The sequence below is a fragment of the Schistosoma mansoni genome, chromosome 1, assembly GCF_000237925.1.
Source record: "Schistosoma mansoni strain Puerto Rico chromosome 1, complete genome".
Classification (NCBI taxonomy): domain Eukaryota; kingdom Metazoa; phylum Platyhelminthes; class Trematoda; order Strigeidida; family Schistosomatidae; genus Schistosoma; species Schistosoma mansoni.
The window spans coordinates 30,624,203-30,642,803 of NC_031495.1; the positions used below are offsets into that span (position 1 = coordinate 30,624,203).

The window sequence follows — 18,601 nt, forward strand, 5'->3', positions numbered from 1 at the left end:
ACTTAATCTTATTCAAACGTTATTTTTGACAAGAAAAAGGTGCATTAGGAAAGGGTTCGATATGCAGTTGAATTTCTGAATTTTCTTCAGATTCCCATATATATTCTCTTATTAATACTAGTGTAAGTCCGTTCATGAGAAAAATTGAAAAGAACTATTACATTGCATGGTTAAACTGTCAAATATACAAAAACTTTACTTAAGTACTGGTATAACTCGACTTGTAAATTAAGTATTTGATGTTTACAAAATCTTAAAATGTAAGTTACCATTATTTAGATCTCAATTGTTTATTGCATTAATTCTGATTCATAATCAAGTAAAATGAATCAATTACGCAGTATACTTTTATGTCTGAAAGTTAATAACCAATACTTTTCACATTCTACTGACACTTTTAATTTCTACAATTAATTGGTTATAGACAGGCTATTCTCTTTGATTTGCCTTATTCCAAACATTCTGTATAAAAATCTAGTATGCTCAATGATATATCTTACTCAATTATCAGTTTCTTCGTTAAATAAGGTATAGATTTTGCAATTTCATAACAGATTTCGGCGCGGACCAATTGTAATTCACAGAATAATGTAGAACCCCACTTGTGAATTGTTTGTTTTGACAACTTGTTTGTTAGTAAAATGCTCAAACACTGTAAAATAAATGTACAAATAAGGGAGAATAATAATAAAGTAAATTTTTTATTGACTGTTCATATAAATTTAAATTAAGATTGGTTGCCATAAACTTTGACTACAAGTAAACAAACAGTTAATAAAGTAGAAAAACTGGCTGTGAAAATGTACCATGATAATGTCCTTTTAAAGGTGTTACGTCCTATGGGAGGTATGATTTATATGTGGGATAGTCAATGTTATTTAAGGCTGCACGACTAGCGCCTACATCAGTTAGAAGTAATATTTCTCAAAGCTAATACAGAAGCCTTAAGTCAGTTCGTTCTCTATACCCTGATAGTCACTTGGTAACCTTGCAACATTCTTCCCATCATCTTTGTTTGTTTATTGTTCATTTCTCTTGATCATTGACCATACAATTAATTAGCTACCTTTTATGGATTAATACATTCGAATTATATCATACTGTTCTTTGAGTAGATTTTGACCTAAATCCGCTGGCACTTAATGAATTTCCTAGAAATTTTCCGAACATGAACAATTCATTCATCTTAACTAAACAGTTATCCTTTACGTTAATTGTGATAAAAACTTTCTTTCTATACGCAATTAATATGGAACACAAGTACTTGTATTTTAATATTCTGATATAACAAACAGTAAATGAATATATAGCACAGTTCAGTTTTAGACTCATTAGAAAAATCAATAAACATTAAAATCATTTGTTTTTCAAATAAGGAACTTGAAATATATCTCTAAAACAGTCAATGATACGGAGACTGAATTAAATCTCTTTTTAAAAAAAGAATAATATTTTAACTAATAATTAATCAAGTCATTTTGTTTGTCAATTAAGCCTTTAGGTACAAATTACCAGTGACTTGTCATATATCACATTACATTTGACAATTTAAAACATTTTAGAAGGAGAGTATTTGTAGATAACTATATTCCTTATATATAACCTATCTTTTATATACTACCACCACTAAATTAACTACCTCTATGAATCCGGTGTTCATCTTGTTGTGCTAACGAAGTATGGCTACTTGGACCGATGCATATGTGTGCCTGGTCCTATGTTGTAGCTGACTGACTATTTCTCCTCATAGGCTTCAAGTTATAATGTACTCTATTACAATAGTTTAATAAACTCCAATAGATTCTTTTAAAATAAAGTATCCTATATACTTAAAACAGATGTAATATAATTTACAGCTGTAATTCTCATACAAAACAATATGTGAAATAACAAGTATAGATTGTCCAAATGTTTCATTCATTACCATAGCAACAGATCATTATTAAATAATAAAACGTTATTATTAACAGATTAAATATTTTATATTTTAAGTTTTTATGTTTATTCTGATTGACAGTTTCATTTATTATTATTACTATTTAAACAAACAATTAAGTATAAAAAAATTGGCCAACTCATTTATGGTGAATTGTCTTTTTTTTCAGAAAATAAGCATCCCTATTCATAATTACATAACTGTTATTGTTATTGGTTAACAATACAAATTACCAATGTACATCATTATAACACTATTCTAAGAAAATAATAATATAGCAGAAAGAATCAAAACATCTATTATTCAATAAAAGTAAGATTCTAATAATCGTGAATATCATAATGAATGAATGAATGTGATTTCTAACCTTAATTACTATGGTTTGACTTGATAATTTCGGAAAAAGTTGAGCATTGGTTAGATTGTTATAAATAAAAATAATACATTTGTAATATTCTAATGAGTAGAAAAATGAGATTTTCTGACGTTTCGTGACTTAGTGCGAGTCGTTTCTTCAGAGAATTTATTTACTGAGTCATGAAACGTCAGAAAACCTAATTTTTTCTACTCACTAGAATATTACAATTATATTATTTTATACACTGAGGTTGAAACTACTCGGCTTTACGAAACTATTACAAGGAGAACTGTAATCACAATCACCGAAAAAGTGTAGGTTTATAAACAACTATATGTGGAAGATACTCTAAATCCATTAGCCTCAGACTATTGTCAATTACCTATTTTGTCAGTAAACAAACTAGATTCTGGATAAGGATAAGATCATTAAATAATGCCTCAGGTGAATAAGATATACTTTACAGAAACTATTAAACTGTATAATAAGGCAAACTAAAGCCTAAAACCCTCATGGCAAAGAAAAAAGCCAGAGGCTGAAAAACACAGGGGTCCGCAAAAATTAGGGTCATAAATAACACTTGACGATGACGATGACTGGGATAGATTTAGTTGGAGATTCATGGTTGGCGATCTATACCCCAAGACCTGTTGCAAGTGAGTATTGGCCTTATGAAAAATTGCATAATCATTATTGTAACATTTGCCGTAAGCAACTAATCAAATGGTTGCGACAATCTATTCAACAGCACCAAGCACTTTTAAAATAACCACATCATATTAGTTTGCATTATATTATCATTTGCCTATAAGTTTATTTCAAAAAATGAAATACTGATAAATTCTATTGTGTTCTACCATTATTGCAATTTCTATCTACTTAACGAATTGTATGATAAACCTTTTAAACTAATTCAAAACATTTTTTAAAACAAAAGATTTACGTCACTTTTTGACGTTTCTAGACCAAAAGTTCAAATATCAATACGTAGACTTTACAGAAAATCATCATATTATAACAAAATGGTAAATGAAAAAAATGTTCAACTACAAACTCTCATAATGAGAAGATTAGTATCAATCAATGTTCTAATTATTGTGTCCATTGGTATATATCTTATTATGCATGTATTACTTACAAAAATAATCAGAAAAAAGGTGTCTTTGGTTTAGATTGTTATATACTTAAGTAGTGTTTTGATTATACGACCATACCGATCTTTAATAAAACTGTTACGTGACTGTATTTAAAGTCTTGGTTGTTTTCACATCATCTGAATAAAATTCAATCTAAAATGAATTAGTACTTAGATAAAATTAGTTTAAAAGTGGAATCCTGAAGGTGATACTTTTCTTAGTTGCATGGGTTCCAAACATCTAACAGTTGTTTCAATACGACTTTTGCTGGAAACTATATGCTTAACGTCACAAGTTTTTATTCATAACCTTATCATCAAGAATGCTATGATGATATTTTAACCTGTAGACTAGTTTGGTTTGGCAAATAAACATAATGACGCAAATAGGTGTTTCTCAATGAATTAAATCATAACACAGGACCCTGTATCTGCTATAAGTGGCACCCGAACATATATGATTTATCAGTTATTTGAACATTCAATTTACCTTAAATTACATACATACATTCAAGTACAACAATATGGTTAACAGTAGTGCAAAACAAAGATGGTATGATTACTTTTCTTCTGAGAGCTGAACAAAGTCTAGAGGTCTTAATGAAAAGATACCTCATGCTTTTAATGACCTATGAATACTATTAGGCATATTTAGCCAACGAAAACCGATTATTTTACTTCCAGTTATTTCCTAGTTTAAAAATCGTCATGGATATAATGCCAGCTTTAATGGCTGTATCCAACCTATTGTGATGCTACATATATATACATTTTGACTAAATAATAGACATAACTGCAAACAAACAAATGAAGGAAATGTACATTTATTTTTCAGGTAATTTGAAGAGCTATAGGTCAAGTTATTAATACTCCCATAGTTTCAGTCAGCAAAACAACAAATTCGGTTAAATTTATCCCAATTACTGATAAAAACACTTATTGACTATTTTGATAGAAACCCGAAAATATATTTGTTACAACATATTTATTTTAAGGGGTGAAATATTATAAAAGAAACGTGTTAGAGAATATAATCAACATAATGATGTTTAATAACCAGAATAATGAGAGGTAAATTTTTCTTGGTCACTAACTCCATTAATAGGTTCCGAAGACTGAAACAACTTCGAAAAAAGCCTTTGCTCAGCATAATACAGTAATCGTAGTCAATAGATAATTAATTCACAATAAATATCTGTAATTTAGTAATCATCACAGTTTCTAACGTATTTTCATTCAAACGTATTCGATCATTCTTCCTTCACATATAAAATATTACAGTTTATTTAATAGTGTAGTGTGGGTTACTGATATCCACATAAGTAGTATATGGTGATGGTCGGGCATTGAATGTATTTCAGTAGAAGATCGATAAGGAGAGAACGGGAACGGCACGCAATTGGTATGAAAATGCATGAACAATTATAATCGGAGACTACGGACGAATATTTGCAGAAGAAACAATTCAATTGATTGATAGTCTGCAAATTAACTGTTCACTAAATGGTTCTCATATTTTAATGACATATTCTGTAATGTTGTGCTAAAATACATTCGATTGTCCCCACCCGTGTTCTTGTTCACTACAATGGAAATATACTACATACTATATTGGTTCAAGGAATCAAATATTTTCTTTGGTTTCAGTTGAAATGTTACATTAGTATGTCGTTTCATTCACATTTAGTTGTTATGTTATTTGGTAAAAAAAGAAAGATAGTTTTCACAAAACAAAACACGCTATGAACATGATTTTATACCCGAAATAGAAAAAAACAGTTTTCTGAATGAAAATATCTAATGAAGTAAACGATCCGAATAAACTTGGAATATGGATACAAATTAAATTTTTAGAATTATTCATATCAAATGACGAAATTGAGCCTTGAATATTTGTGATCAAACCAAATAATTTACTGTTACTCCTTGTTAGTGAATTGAATAACACTGATTAATAAAATTTCGATAAACAATAAAAATGCACATGAATAAAACACAGAGTACATAATTTTGATAGTTGAGATCATGAATCAATTGAAGCTAGACCACCATGGAAAATCTGGAAGCACTGGACGTCCGTTTCCTCCTATTGTGGGACTCCATAGCAGTGCGAATCCACGATCCTGCCTCTCGAGATTCGAACCCAGGACCTATTAGTTTCGCGCGCAAGCTCTTAACCTCTAGACCACTGAGCTAGCCGGCATCCAACGGTGTTAATGTTTAACTTCGACCGATCCACGAAATTTAGCGACACATCCACCAATGTCTTCAATAGTTACTATCTCACAATAGACCAAGTTGAACTCCACTGGTTACTACTTCTCACTAGAACTCCAGGAAATACCTCATGGAGCCAGTCACTAGTGAACATATGTTGGTTATTATCAGAAGAGGTTTTGAGGATATCATAGTAATTTCGATAGTTGAGATCATGAATCAAAGTACAAAGTACATATTAAATCTTGTTTTTTTATAGTTTTTTATCCTAATCTTAAGAATTCAAGTCTGTATAGCTATATAAACTAGGTTTACAGTTTTATACTGATATACTTCACTGATTGAATTGAATCTAGATCACATTATATACATATTTAATCTATGGGCGTCAGTGTTTATAATATTTACCGGGAATATTTATTTACTTCTTTTTATTCATCATTATAAAAAGAAACATATGTTAACTTATCTACTGATAATGGCTAGTACCATTATTTATGCAAATAAAAAGAACAAACAAATTATATCATGAAATACCAAACTCTTTTTATTCTATAATTTAATGATAAAGTAAAAAGAATAGTGTAAAATGTTCTGATAGTTAGAAATGGAATATTCGTTTGAAGTAGTAATTCCTTATCTTAATTATAGAGAATGAATTATTACCATTTATATCAAGAATTCTTGAATATTAGTCTTGATCGTAATAATATTATAAGGTACAGTTACTAATATCACTTTTAGGTTAAATGAATCGGATTCTGTAAATTAGAAAATGATTAACAATACACGAATGGAATCCGGTTTAAAAAAATAATGCGCTAGTCCTTATGAAATAAATGAACGTTTGTGGTAAAAAGAAAAGATATTTTGTAATATCATTGAAAGTAATTATATTGATTTTCAATCCAATTGAATTATCAAAATAAATTGGATACAACCTTTTTTTACATTTGGTATGAAGAACCAACTGAGAAAAGAAATTACTTTTCAATTAGTTTTTCATCATGGATCTACATTAGTCTCTCTCTCTATATATATATATGTATAATTCGCAACAACGAAATAATGCTTATCGAGTCGTTGCGTTACATAATAATTATGTGATGACACACTGATTGTAAAATAATATTGAGTAATTGGAAAAAAGATGATCATAGTTATCAAAGTATTTATCAATTCAACTGTTCCTATGGAGCCAGTTATATAGGGCGTACAATTCGTCAACGAATAACAGAACGCCATCCGTCGTGGTTGAACAAAGGACAGGTAAAGGTGATTAAGAGTTCTATTCTCGCTCACTTGATGGACACAGGTCATCAAGTTGAACTGAATAAAGCTTTTAAGGTTATCTACTATATTCCATCAAATTCGCCACATGGTTTATGAGCTCGTCTATTGCACATAGCTGAAGCCATCGCAATTCATATTCACAAACCGAACCTTTGTATCCAAAAGAAGTTTGTACAACCACTTTTGCTACCTTGGCCATCGGTATAGCGGAGTTTGTAGCAGAACTTTGGTAAACAATTATCGTATTCCTTCCATTTTTGTATTTTTGTATTTTACTTATTCTCTACATTCGTCTTTTGATTCTTACATAACTACTATATTACTGACCATTCATCAAAATATTTTGTAAGTTCTTTCTCCTCTTTTATATATTATGCAACGTAGCAACAGCTTGATTTTCGAATAATAACTTTGATTAGCATTAATCCTCTTTTTTCCAATCAATGTTAGTTTATAATCGATATGTCATTATATAATTATTACGTAGCGTATCTACTCCATGAGTGTTATTTAATTATTGTAAATCATATACATATATAGTGTAGAGCCATGATGAAAAACTAATTGAAAAGAAATTTCTTTTCTCGATTCGTTCCTTTTATTTATCAAAGTATTCGTTGAATTAGTTGAATTAGTAAATGCACATGGATGTGACGAATTCAGGAAGTGTGTCTTTGTTGAAGGTTTTTATTATAGTTAGGTTGTTTAAAACGGTATTCAACTTGTCTGTAGTAGATATTATCTGCGCCCCCTTTCTTAACCATTGGGTCTCAACTTCTTCGGTAGCATCATTTAACAATTATAATTTTAAGAACAGAAATTTCTTCGGAACGTTAAAAACATTTGGTCTTCTCTTCATCTGATTCATCTGTTTGTTAGTTAATTAAGCTGGGTATCCATTCCTACTACGTAATTTAAAAATATTATTCGACCCACCTGTGATGGTGTCATCAGAACAAATCATTCTACTTCGATGAGTCAGAATCTTCGCCAATTTTGCCTTATATCTGATTGGTACAGAACTATGAAAATCAGTATATTGTCCAACTGCAGACTTTCTACTTATCCCTCTTTTTAATGTACCATCTGTAATGATGGAACACACAGGTGGGGAACAGTACATTATTATTATTATTATTATTTAATGCACAATCGCATAGTGGTTTAGTAAAATGTGAAAATCATGCATCAAATACATCATTTGTACATCTTCTTTGAATCGTCTCTTACAAGCTTCATTGTTCCTTCATTTCTGTTTCTATACTGATTGCTTTCAGTTTCCTGTTCTCTTTTCATCATTTGAATGTCCTCAACCTTCTGCTCGCCGACATTCCACTTCCAACTGGTGTGACATACTACCTAAATACGCAAGCATAAATAACCAACACTATACATTTACTCTTCTTGTTAGTATGATATCTAGAAACGATATGCTGTCACTCAGTTCTTCCCTCAAGTGCAAAATTAATAGATTGTTGTATATTATTAAATATATTCAATAAACTGTCCTTTTCATGTTCTTTTTTTAGAACTATGAAAGTATCATCTATATAGTTGTAGTAACCTGTTACATGACTAATCACTTCTTTACATTTACCTAAATGATGTTGTTACTTTACTCTTTAAGTATCTTCAGCTTCTGCACACCACGAAATTTGTAAATAAATAGAATGTCAAAAAATCGAAGAAGTAGCATAATAATTAAATAGATATCTCTGACTGAACAAGAAACAAAAATTAAATTCAGCGAAAACTTATTTACAATAAAGTTACTGGTGATTGTGTTTTTCAAACAAATACAACCTAATCAATGTAGGATCCTTAATTCAATATCTTGGGAGGACACAAAAAATGAGTTTATCACCTTAGATAACATATGATGATATACACTATTCAATTTCTAACAATTCCAATAAGCAGCAAATTTTAAGAAAATCCATTAAATGTATAACAAAATAAAACTCACTTCTTGCATTTTCGTATCATTGAAATTTATCAAGGAAATGTGACAGTCATGTGTATCACTGATGTTAGATTGTTCTTGTAAAATAGCACATAATTCCAGTAGGGATTGTTTTAATGCACCAATGCGAATAAGACATTTGATTTGGAATAATTTTGCTTTAAGTTCAAGTTGTATATTTTTAAATAGATTTTTACCAATGTAGTAGAATAAATAGACAACTGGAAATGCCTTTAAAATAAATTTATCAGTCATTATTGTATTATGATTGAAAAAAAATACACATTTTAATCACAGACTTGGAATCATTCAAATGACTTTCATTTGTTATCATGAAATGCTAAAAGATATGTAAACTAGTTATCTTTGCTGTTTGATAAACACATTTCTGCTGTTTGGCTGTGCTGTTTAGCGTATACAACAAATTATTCAGATTTACGCAAACAGTTAAGCATATTTTGATGTTTATTGCATCTAAGAATTCATCCTTTAGCACTTTTTAATGATACACGTGTTGTTGATTAAGAAATGAGCAACTGTAAACTGTTAATTTTATGATCAAATTTAGTATATCCTTCGTGTAGTACTTAGTATTATCAATGCGTTATAGTTAGTGACAAGAAATTCAATATTCTAAGTGTTGGACAACTGAAAATATCCAATGTACGTCAAAAAATACATTTTACTTAAAAACGTCTAATTCCGAAAAAAGGTATCTCTGAGTATAATTTCACTTACTATAAGATCTGAATGTGAATTGTAGGGATTTATCAAATGAATATTCATGTTAAAATCTCATATATATCAATGAACAACGGTTGATTAATCTTACTTCTTCCCTAATCTTCTCAAGATAAATTGAAGATGCATCTTTACAGTAGAGATATTATAAACTTAATGACTCAATGAAAGTGATCAGAATAATGTTTTATTATTATCTGATGACAACGGTCACGATAAGATATTATCAATGAAATAAATTACATAGTATTCACATGTTTAATCTTTATTGATTAATTTTAATAATAAGTTGTAACTTGATACCTACAAAGAATTATCCTCGGAATGTTATTGTTTAATACTTTACACACAGGAAATTGACATGTAATCTTCCTTTATTAATCGAAAAATCGTCAAAGTTGTTTGTTGCTCCATTTCATTTATTTATAATGTATGAAAATTAAAAGAGACAGAAAATCACATATTTAAGTGAATGCCTCATCAGTTCCAAAAGAAATAAACAGATTAAATTTCCAAAGTTTACTAAAGAAAGAACTAAGCTCTAGAGTTACATATAACAAGAATTTCAAAGGAAAAATAGTACTAATTGTTTCTAAACTAAGTATTATATTGCTACTGTCGAATGTTTCATCCATAAATCACAGTATGAATTACCTAAATCATCTGATAAATCATTTCACTATAAAAGACATACTTAGTGTTCAGAAACATAACAAGGATGTGAATGCATATAAATGATCACAAAGTTGTTCGTAGCAAATTTATATGTTTGACTAATTCTTAACTAAAACTAAAACCACTCATCAATCTCTACGAAGTAAACAAAAGTGAATTTGGATGGCTAAAAGAAATGTGCCTCGAAATACCTCATCATCTCTGAATGCCGCATTGGTTCCTAAGTGACGGTGCTAACGAAACTATAGCCAACTTCCCTTTCTATTTGTTAAATCTTGGACCTAACTGCATTTTTTTCTAATAAAAACGAGAAAATAAAAGTTTCCAATAAACAGAAAATCAAATAGCCCAAGCCGTATTATTATTTACTTTAAACGCAACGTTAGTCATGCACAACAATCGTCACTTAATAAACAATTGGAATTAAGGTTTCAGTGGACTTATCGTGAAACAATCATTCAACTTTTTCAACTAGTCAGTAAAGCAAACAAAATCTTTTACTTATGAAAATTAAACATATCCTAAAATCTTTGATTGTAAATCCCAGACTGCCGATATAAACCTGATTTTACTAATGTCTAAAAAAATTCATAAATATCATTGATCAGTATCTTACTTCAGTAAAATGTTCATGGGTTACTAGATAATTCAGTGTGTTGTTCAATACATCAACGACATTGTTTAAATCAAAACAATAGTTGGTAAAAATCTCATCCAGTTTCAAAATTCTCAAGGATTCAGTTGGAATAGAATTGTCATAATAATCAAAATCTTTTTTTACACATGACAAACTACCATATAGTATTGACTGCAAAAATAAAATAAACAAATAAATGTATATTATTGTCAATTCAGTCAGTCAGTCAGCTACAACATAGAACCAGGCACGTATATGCATCGGTCCAAGTTGCCACACCTCATTAACACATCAAGATAAACACCGAAATTATAGTAGTTAATTTAATGGTGGTAATATATAAAAGAAAGATTGTATATAAGGATATAGTACAGGAACGAAGACAGATATGAAGCAATTTTAATCTCACGGTTTAAGGGAAGACAGAGGGTGTATACACCTACACTATTGTGATCAATTTTGAGCCATGTCACCCAGTCTCAAACCATTGATTACGATAGTCACGCAGACCCCAAACAAGTAGTCTGCATCTACCAACATGGCTCAGACTAGAAGTTAGTGACTTCAGGCACTGATGTCACATTTTGGTTTGGCTACCCCAAACTCTCTTTCAACCATCCCCAATACTAGTCAACATAGCGCGTCGTGATAATCGGTGTTCGGGCATACGTAACATGTGGCCCAAACATCTCAGTTGATGAAGATTCATGACTTCACCAACTGACTTACCATCATTGCCTCATACCCTGCATCTAACCTCACTATAACTTACCCGGTGATCCCAGCGGATGCGAGCAATATTTCTAAGGCATCTGTGGTCAAATACTAGTAACTTACGAGTAGATTTTTTCATACAGAAGTCTCATTACTACGAGTAAAATGTTTTGCCTTCTGATTCTTTCACTTAAAAATAAGCTTATCACGAAGTAAAATAATGAAGCGTTATACGGAATAGGTATTTTGTTACGTACAATAATTTTACTGTTGTCCCATTAATTTTATCAATTATAAGGAATGTGTGCTGCTTTTCACTCAATTCATATGTAATAACATATACTTTGACACATATAGAACGTGCAGGCAATCAAAATAAAACACTATATCAAATCAAAAAGTAATTAAACACCACAGAGCATCAAAATTTGTTTAATTCTGGTTTGTGACTTTTCAGCACTTGCAACTTTTCAAAGGATTGACCACAAAAATTTGTATATAAGTGACGAACACTATTAAATTAGTAACTAATAGTCTATATTTTCAGGTTCGATTCCTCGTCTATTTTGTTATACTATAGAAAACGAATGAAAAAGTATCACAATTAAGTCACCTAGTTCGGAAAATCTCACAGTTAAATTAAGAACTCACCTTGAATAACGTTGCACAGATCATTTGACTTCTGTATACTTGATCATTTGAAATAAGCGAATACCTAAGTAAACGTACCAATGATTACATTAAATATTAACTAACTTGCACAATAATCCCATTACTAAAGCACCAAGCAAGCAGCCAGATATACCGAATCTTTGAATAATTCTAAACGAACATCTCTTCATAATATTTTCCAAATCACAACTGTTGATCATGAGATCAAAGTTTTCAAGTGTATTTTTTTGTTCAAATAAGACATCCATGATTAGTGAAGCCTGATGTCTAGCCCGTCTGTTAAAAGGTTAGTATAGTGATTCAGAAAAATGTATTAAACCCTCACTTTATCTGATCCACCTTTAAATAGAATCTTAATAATTCGAACCGAACTGTCATTTCTTGCAAAGTATTGCTGTATGGTGTTAATAATTCTAAATTTAAAAATTAATTGATTAGAACAATTCAATAAACTTATTTTCAATTACCTAAAGCTTCATTATAGAATTTTATTGTATGGTGAATTAGATTTTCGTAAGTTTTTCTTCCTAAACCTTCTTTTGAATTTGTAACAAACAAACATTTTCGTTCCCACTGAGATACATAGTTTTGCAGATCAACCAACTCCTGAATGTGATAAAATAAAATAACTGCCTGGTTACAACTATACAGTCACAGTTAAGCCAGAATCTTCACTCTCTTTACAAAAAAAGCTGAGTATAAACTAACTATGACTACTTTTCATCCAGTTTATCTTTATACCGAAAAATAAGGAAAAACGTTGATACAAATATGCTATATGAAGTTTACTTAAAGTTCATGTCATTGAAATCTTTACAGCATAAAGAATTAAATCCAGAAAGTTGAGAGTATGTATAATTATGAAGGAAGATATATATGTATGACATCAAATATTCAGAACAAAGGCTATTAGAATTCGACACATCTTTTTCCCTTTCAATTTGTTTACAAATTTACTCAACAAACTATGAAATACAGAATGTTGGACAAATTAAATAAATTCATACAACACTGTCTATTGGGCATCTCTGAATAGATATAATCATAAACAAATGTGTAATTATTTCTGTACTATATATTTATAGTTGCAATATAGGCAGATGTTACTAAGTTACATAACTGATATTCATGAAAAAGACAAAACCTAAAAAATTGCCGAATCAGTATACAATAGATGACGATTTTGATCATAAGACAAGCGTATATAATAGATTGCATATTCATTTAACATAGTAATGACCTTTCAGAAATCCTCTTTTCAAATTTGCATATTGAAACATATCAAATTTTGAAATTAACAATTCCTATCAACCTTTTGAAGATCAGGTTTTACCATTAAAAGACAATAATTTCTTATTGTGTTAAATTCCTATTAAACAAATTAGATTCATATTCGAATGTCTTATTAAACAGATGAATAATGAATGTCTTGTCCCTCAAGTTTGATGAGTTTTATCAGTTTCATAGCCAGTTACGGGATAAATTTCAAGGTCATTCTATAACATAAGAAGACAAGTTATGATCATAGCAGACAGTGTACGATAATTAGGATAGTTTAATACTGTATTCTGTAACGTTTAATTAAAACAACAAAGATGACGAAAATGTCATCACTTGTTTTGCGAACTTGAGACTACGTCGCTAAAATCACCTAAACAATTTACATTTAGACTTCTAAGAGATGAAAACAAAAAAATGATTTCCATCCAGTTATTGAATACAAATTTTTTTATTCTCACCACAACACAGCTGCAGTTATAACTGTTGTCTAATTGTGTTTTATTATTTTCCTTCATTGAAAGTGAATGTAGTAGATAAATTACAAGGGACTGGTACAATCTTGCTTGATCCATTTTATTCATAATTCCAGAATAATGCAAGGATTCTGCTTCTTTTAATTCGTCTTCTATGGTGTGAGAGTTTAATGGTAAGAATATATTACATAAGGCAGTTTCTTCCTCTGACATTGATTTTGTCTATGAAATATACAAAAAAGAGGAATATTTCTAGAAATTCTTTCTAATTATTTAAAATGTCCTAAAACATTCAACTTTTATCGACTATGAATTTACCGTAGGACAAACTTAATAAAAGAAAACAACTTTACTTAAAATTCTTATTATAAACAAACAACACTTTAGTATCATACTTATATGTGATTGCTTAGATCAATACAATACTGGTTACCGAAAAATTGTAGCAGAAAAAAGAACATTGTATTGATACTTTTTACATGATTTATTCAAACTAACTAAAAATAAGCTATTCCTTCTTGCATGTTGTTTTATTCAGTTGGTATAATTAAGAAACGTAAGCTACATCACTTTACCTTTAGAATTAATAGCTATATGAATATTTTAAATTGATTCATCTAAGCGTTTTCAGATATGATTCCTACTAAAACTTACACTGTCAAATGAGCTCATAGATATGATAATAAATACAATTTGGCTAATCAGTTTCCCTATTGTGTATATAAACATTCCATTATTGGTAAATACAAGCTAACAAAGGCAAAATACTTTAATGTGATAAATAAATTAGTATAATAGCTGTAATGATTAAAACACTAAAGTGTTATCCATAGTTCACATTTGAAAGCTACACAGATAAACTTAAGTTCATTTGATATTCTTCCCTCTTATTTCTAATGGACAATTTAGACGAATACTCGTAATCCCGAAATCTATTTACATCAAATTTACTAAAATATTGTCTTTAAGTCAACTGCAACTGTCTAGTCCAGTTTTTCGGTACCTTGATCATAAAACTATTATTCAATTTAAATTATACAAGAAACTTAATTTTCTGTATAGAAATTAACCAAAAGTGTAAAATGAGAATAACATCAACTTAACTCATTGTAGGAATGTAATAAATCGAATGTTTGGATATTAAGGTTATAACATAGTCAGAAGGTCACCGATACACTAATGAATTTTCAAAATATACATAGGTCCTTCCTGATTTTATATAGGTTATTACATCAAATTTACTTTGTTATTATAGATACAAAGATACCTGTTCTTCTAAATGAAGTGATGTAATAACCTTCTGATGTGAATCAAATATTAATCGAATTTCAGTATTCTATCATCTCAGTTACTTTACTATTTTTATTAGAATAATATAAATGAGTATATTGTCCTAGACATGTAATAAAATAATGACAAATGATGTTGAATTAAAAGCCTTTTATTATGTTGTACACAATAGGAACACTTCAAACTTGCTTTGATATATTTGATAAGGTAAAACAAAGTAAGTAATATGTGAAAGAAAACAGAGAAAATATTACAAAAAATGTACTCGAACATATCAATCTTATGATTTCTTATTTTCTCTATATAAAACCTTTCAAAATCCTGTCCTCTATTATTATTTTTATTATTAATATCGTTCTAAACTGTCGTTTATTTTCATTTCAGTATATTATCATAAAAGATTGTTAATAAAAACAAACAAAAAATACTGATCACGAATGTCCACAAAGAAGGTTGTATACTCCACTTATTGTGTTGTTTACTTATCTTTTATATCCAATAAGCAATATTATTATCTATTGACTGATATTGTAATAAACTGATGGATATTGTTGATGTGGAAGATGAGTATGATAAGCTATAGATGTATGATTATACATAAAACAGAGGCAATTTCACCAACAACACCTCAAACAGTATATATATATATATATATATATATATCGTTCATATTCTATTCACAAAGATTACAACGGAATTGAATGAACAAATAGATATACACTCTAAATGATTAAATGAACATAATATACATAAGGTACTGCCTAAATTTATTTATACAGAATAACTGACAAATATTTGGTTGTTGTTGTTATTATTATTGTTATCACTGTTGATATATTTAACGCCCATATGGACTGTTACATTTAGTTTTGTTTACTAAACAAAGACAAAGTAAATATAAATATCTATGTATACTAAGCTAAAATAAACAATGTTCAAAACAAAAAATTGAATAGTTATAATAATAAACCAAACAATAGTACGACAGTAAAACAATAGCAAATGATTATTACAGCTGTAAGTAATGGAATAAGGAATAATGAGTTGATTGTTAAAACATTTCTAAAGCGTTTAATAATGATTATATCATTTTGAGAACTTGAAAAATTTCGTCATAACACACAATAGATAACATTGAATGATTGTCAAACTATATCGCGAATCAATTGAAATTGGAAATATGTTCAACTGGAAGCCAACCTAGTAGTCTAATGTTTCAACCGATAGACATGTTGGTCTCGCTTTTTGTTTTTGGTAGTGTTTTATATTTGCAGTTCTGAAGATTCGCATGCCTTAACAAAACAATTGTCCAATCCCCCGAGGTTTTTCGAGGTAACCCAAATGAGGCAAGTCTGTGATGAATACTGGCTACAAATTAAACTGAATTAAATGAAGTTCTTAAATCAAAATTACTTCAGATAATAGTGATTTTTGTGACCTTCTAGAAAACTATAAAAATATTGTTGTTCAAATACATGAATATTGGTAAATTTCAAAGGGAATTACATGCCAAACTGCATAGAACTAACTGTATATTGAATGTTAGATTGCTATAATATTAAAGTAAATTGAGTCTAAATGACAACCCAAAATAATGCTAGTTTTGACAACAAACACTTAGGCTAATACAACCAAGAATCTAATGATAATAATTAAGTTTCTTTATTCATCTGGAAACTCCCACTTCCAAATCCGTTGACCGTTTGCAGTTTTTTTTATTTTAAAATCAAAGAATCAACTTTAGTGAACTATGCTCAATAGTTTCGCTACAAGCGGAACAAATGTTGAGAGTCGAGAAATAATTGAATATAAGAAACTATTCTGTTGATATTTATTTGCAGTATTTTATGATTCGAAGAAACAATGTCACTATAATGGTTTAAATTACAAATCATCATTTTAATAAAAATAAATACTTTTGATCTAAATTTTGCTTACTCACTTCTTCAACTACAAACATAAGAGTATATTTGGTTGAAAAATTATTAAACTTTAATAAAACATTGAATATTTAAGATTTTTCAAATAACTTACATTTGAAATTAGTTGGTCATCTTTTAAATGACTTTGTGGTATAAGCCATCCATTCATATATATTTTAGGCTGTAAAGGTTTTATTTCTTTATTTTCCTGTTGTGAAAAATCAATCCAATTAATGTTGGGCTTTTCAATTTTATCAATTACAGTATCCTTTGTCCATGGAAAAGTACCTTTCTTAAAAGTTCTACATTGATTCATCAATTCCAAGAATTGTTTAGATTTTAATGAAATACCAAATGTATCTGATTTACAATTATTGAAAAAGTCACTGTTTTTTAACGTAAAGATTTCTTCTGATTTCGGCTAAAAATAAAAATGTCATAAATGTATACATTTCGTCTAAAGTTTCTCACATAGTATGTTATTTATTATTGTGAACTTAGAATTAAAAAAGAACAATGTGAAAACCATCCTATTGATCAAATTCACTTAATATTGTTTGGTTGAATCTTCCCATTGATGTTTTAGGACTGCAACACATCAGTCTCTAATTGGCATGTGTGCATACTGTGCATATTGCCTCGACAAAGCCTACTGATCTTTTACACTTTCACAAAATTCCTTCTAATTATCTTATAGTAAATAAATTTATCATCATAATGATGGCAACCATTCAAATTTGATCCATAATATTCACTAAACATCTCGTTTAAACCTGAGTAAGATAACTGTTTATTATAATTCTTATGAATATAGATAAAAACTTTAACTATTACTATTCAATTTAATATGATTCATTTACTTATGCGGAAACAAACTAAAACTATTTGACAAACTGACATATGCCAGGTATTTTGTTCGTAAGTGATAGTCCACAGATTTCGTGATATTATAAAAAAAGATCTAAATGAAATATGTAACGTCATGTTATTTTATGAATAAAAGCAACAGGTCAAACAGATTTCAAAACAAGTTGTGTACAAAAATAATAACAATGAACCAGTAGTCAGGTGTTAACCATTCAAAATAATCAGAATGTTTGACCCAACAAAATAATATATCTGAACATTACAAATTGATTGGTAGACTTTGATCAGAACTAAAAATGACTTGACGTCTGTAACATTTGTCACTACTCAGAGGTTAGTCAGTTATAGAGATATCTGAAACCTAAAGGAGGTCAAATGCAGCCCGAATAGCTCAGTTGTAAGATCTGAAATCGCGAAGTTGAGTGGC

General features: G+C 29.2%; 1 protein-coding gene across 1 annotated transcript in view; it reads right to left on the bottom strand.

Moving 5' to 3' along the window:
- Positions 1-18,601, bottom strand: part of Smp_125990 (hypothetical protein) — a gene marked incomplete at both ends in the record, with an annotated part of 98,659 nt that overhangs the window by 22,208 nt on the left and 57,850 nt on the right. Inside the window, 3 exons of the mRNA XM_018794015.1 lie at positions 12,809-12,947; positions 14,165-14,317; positions 17,420-17,728. Coding sequence (XP_018648470.1) covers positions 12,809-12,947; positions 14,165-14,317; positions 17,420-17,728 — 601 coding nt within the window. The remainder of the gene's footprint in view (positions 1-12,808; positions 12,948-14,164; positions 14,318-17,419; positions 17,729-18,601) is intronic.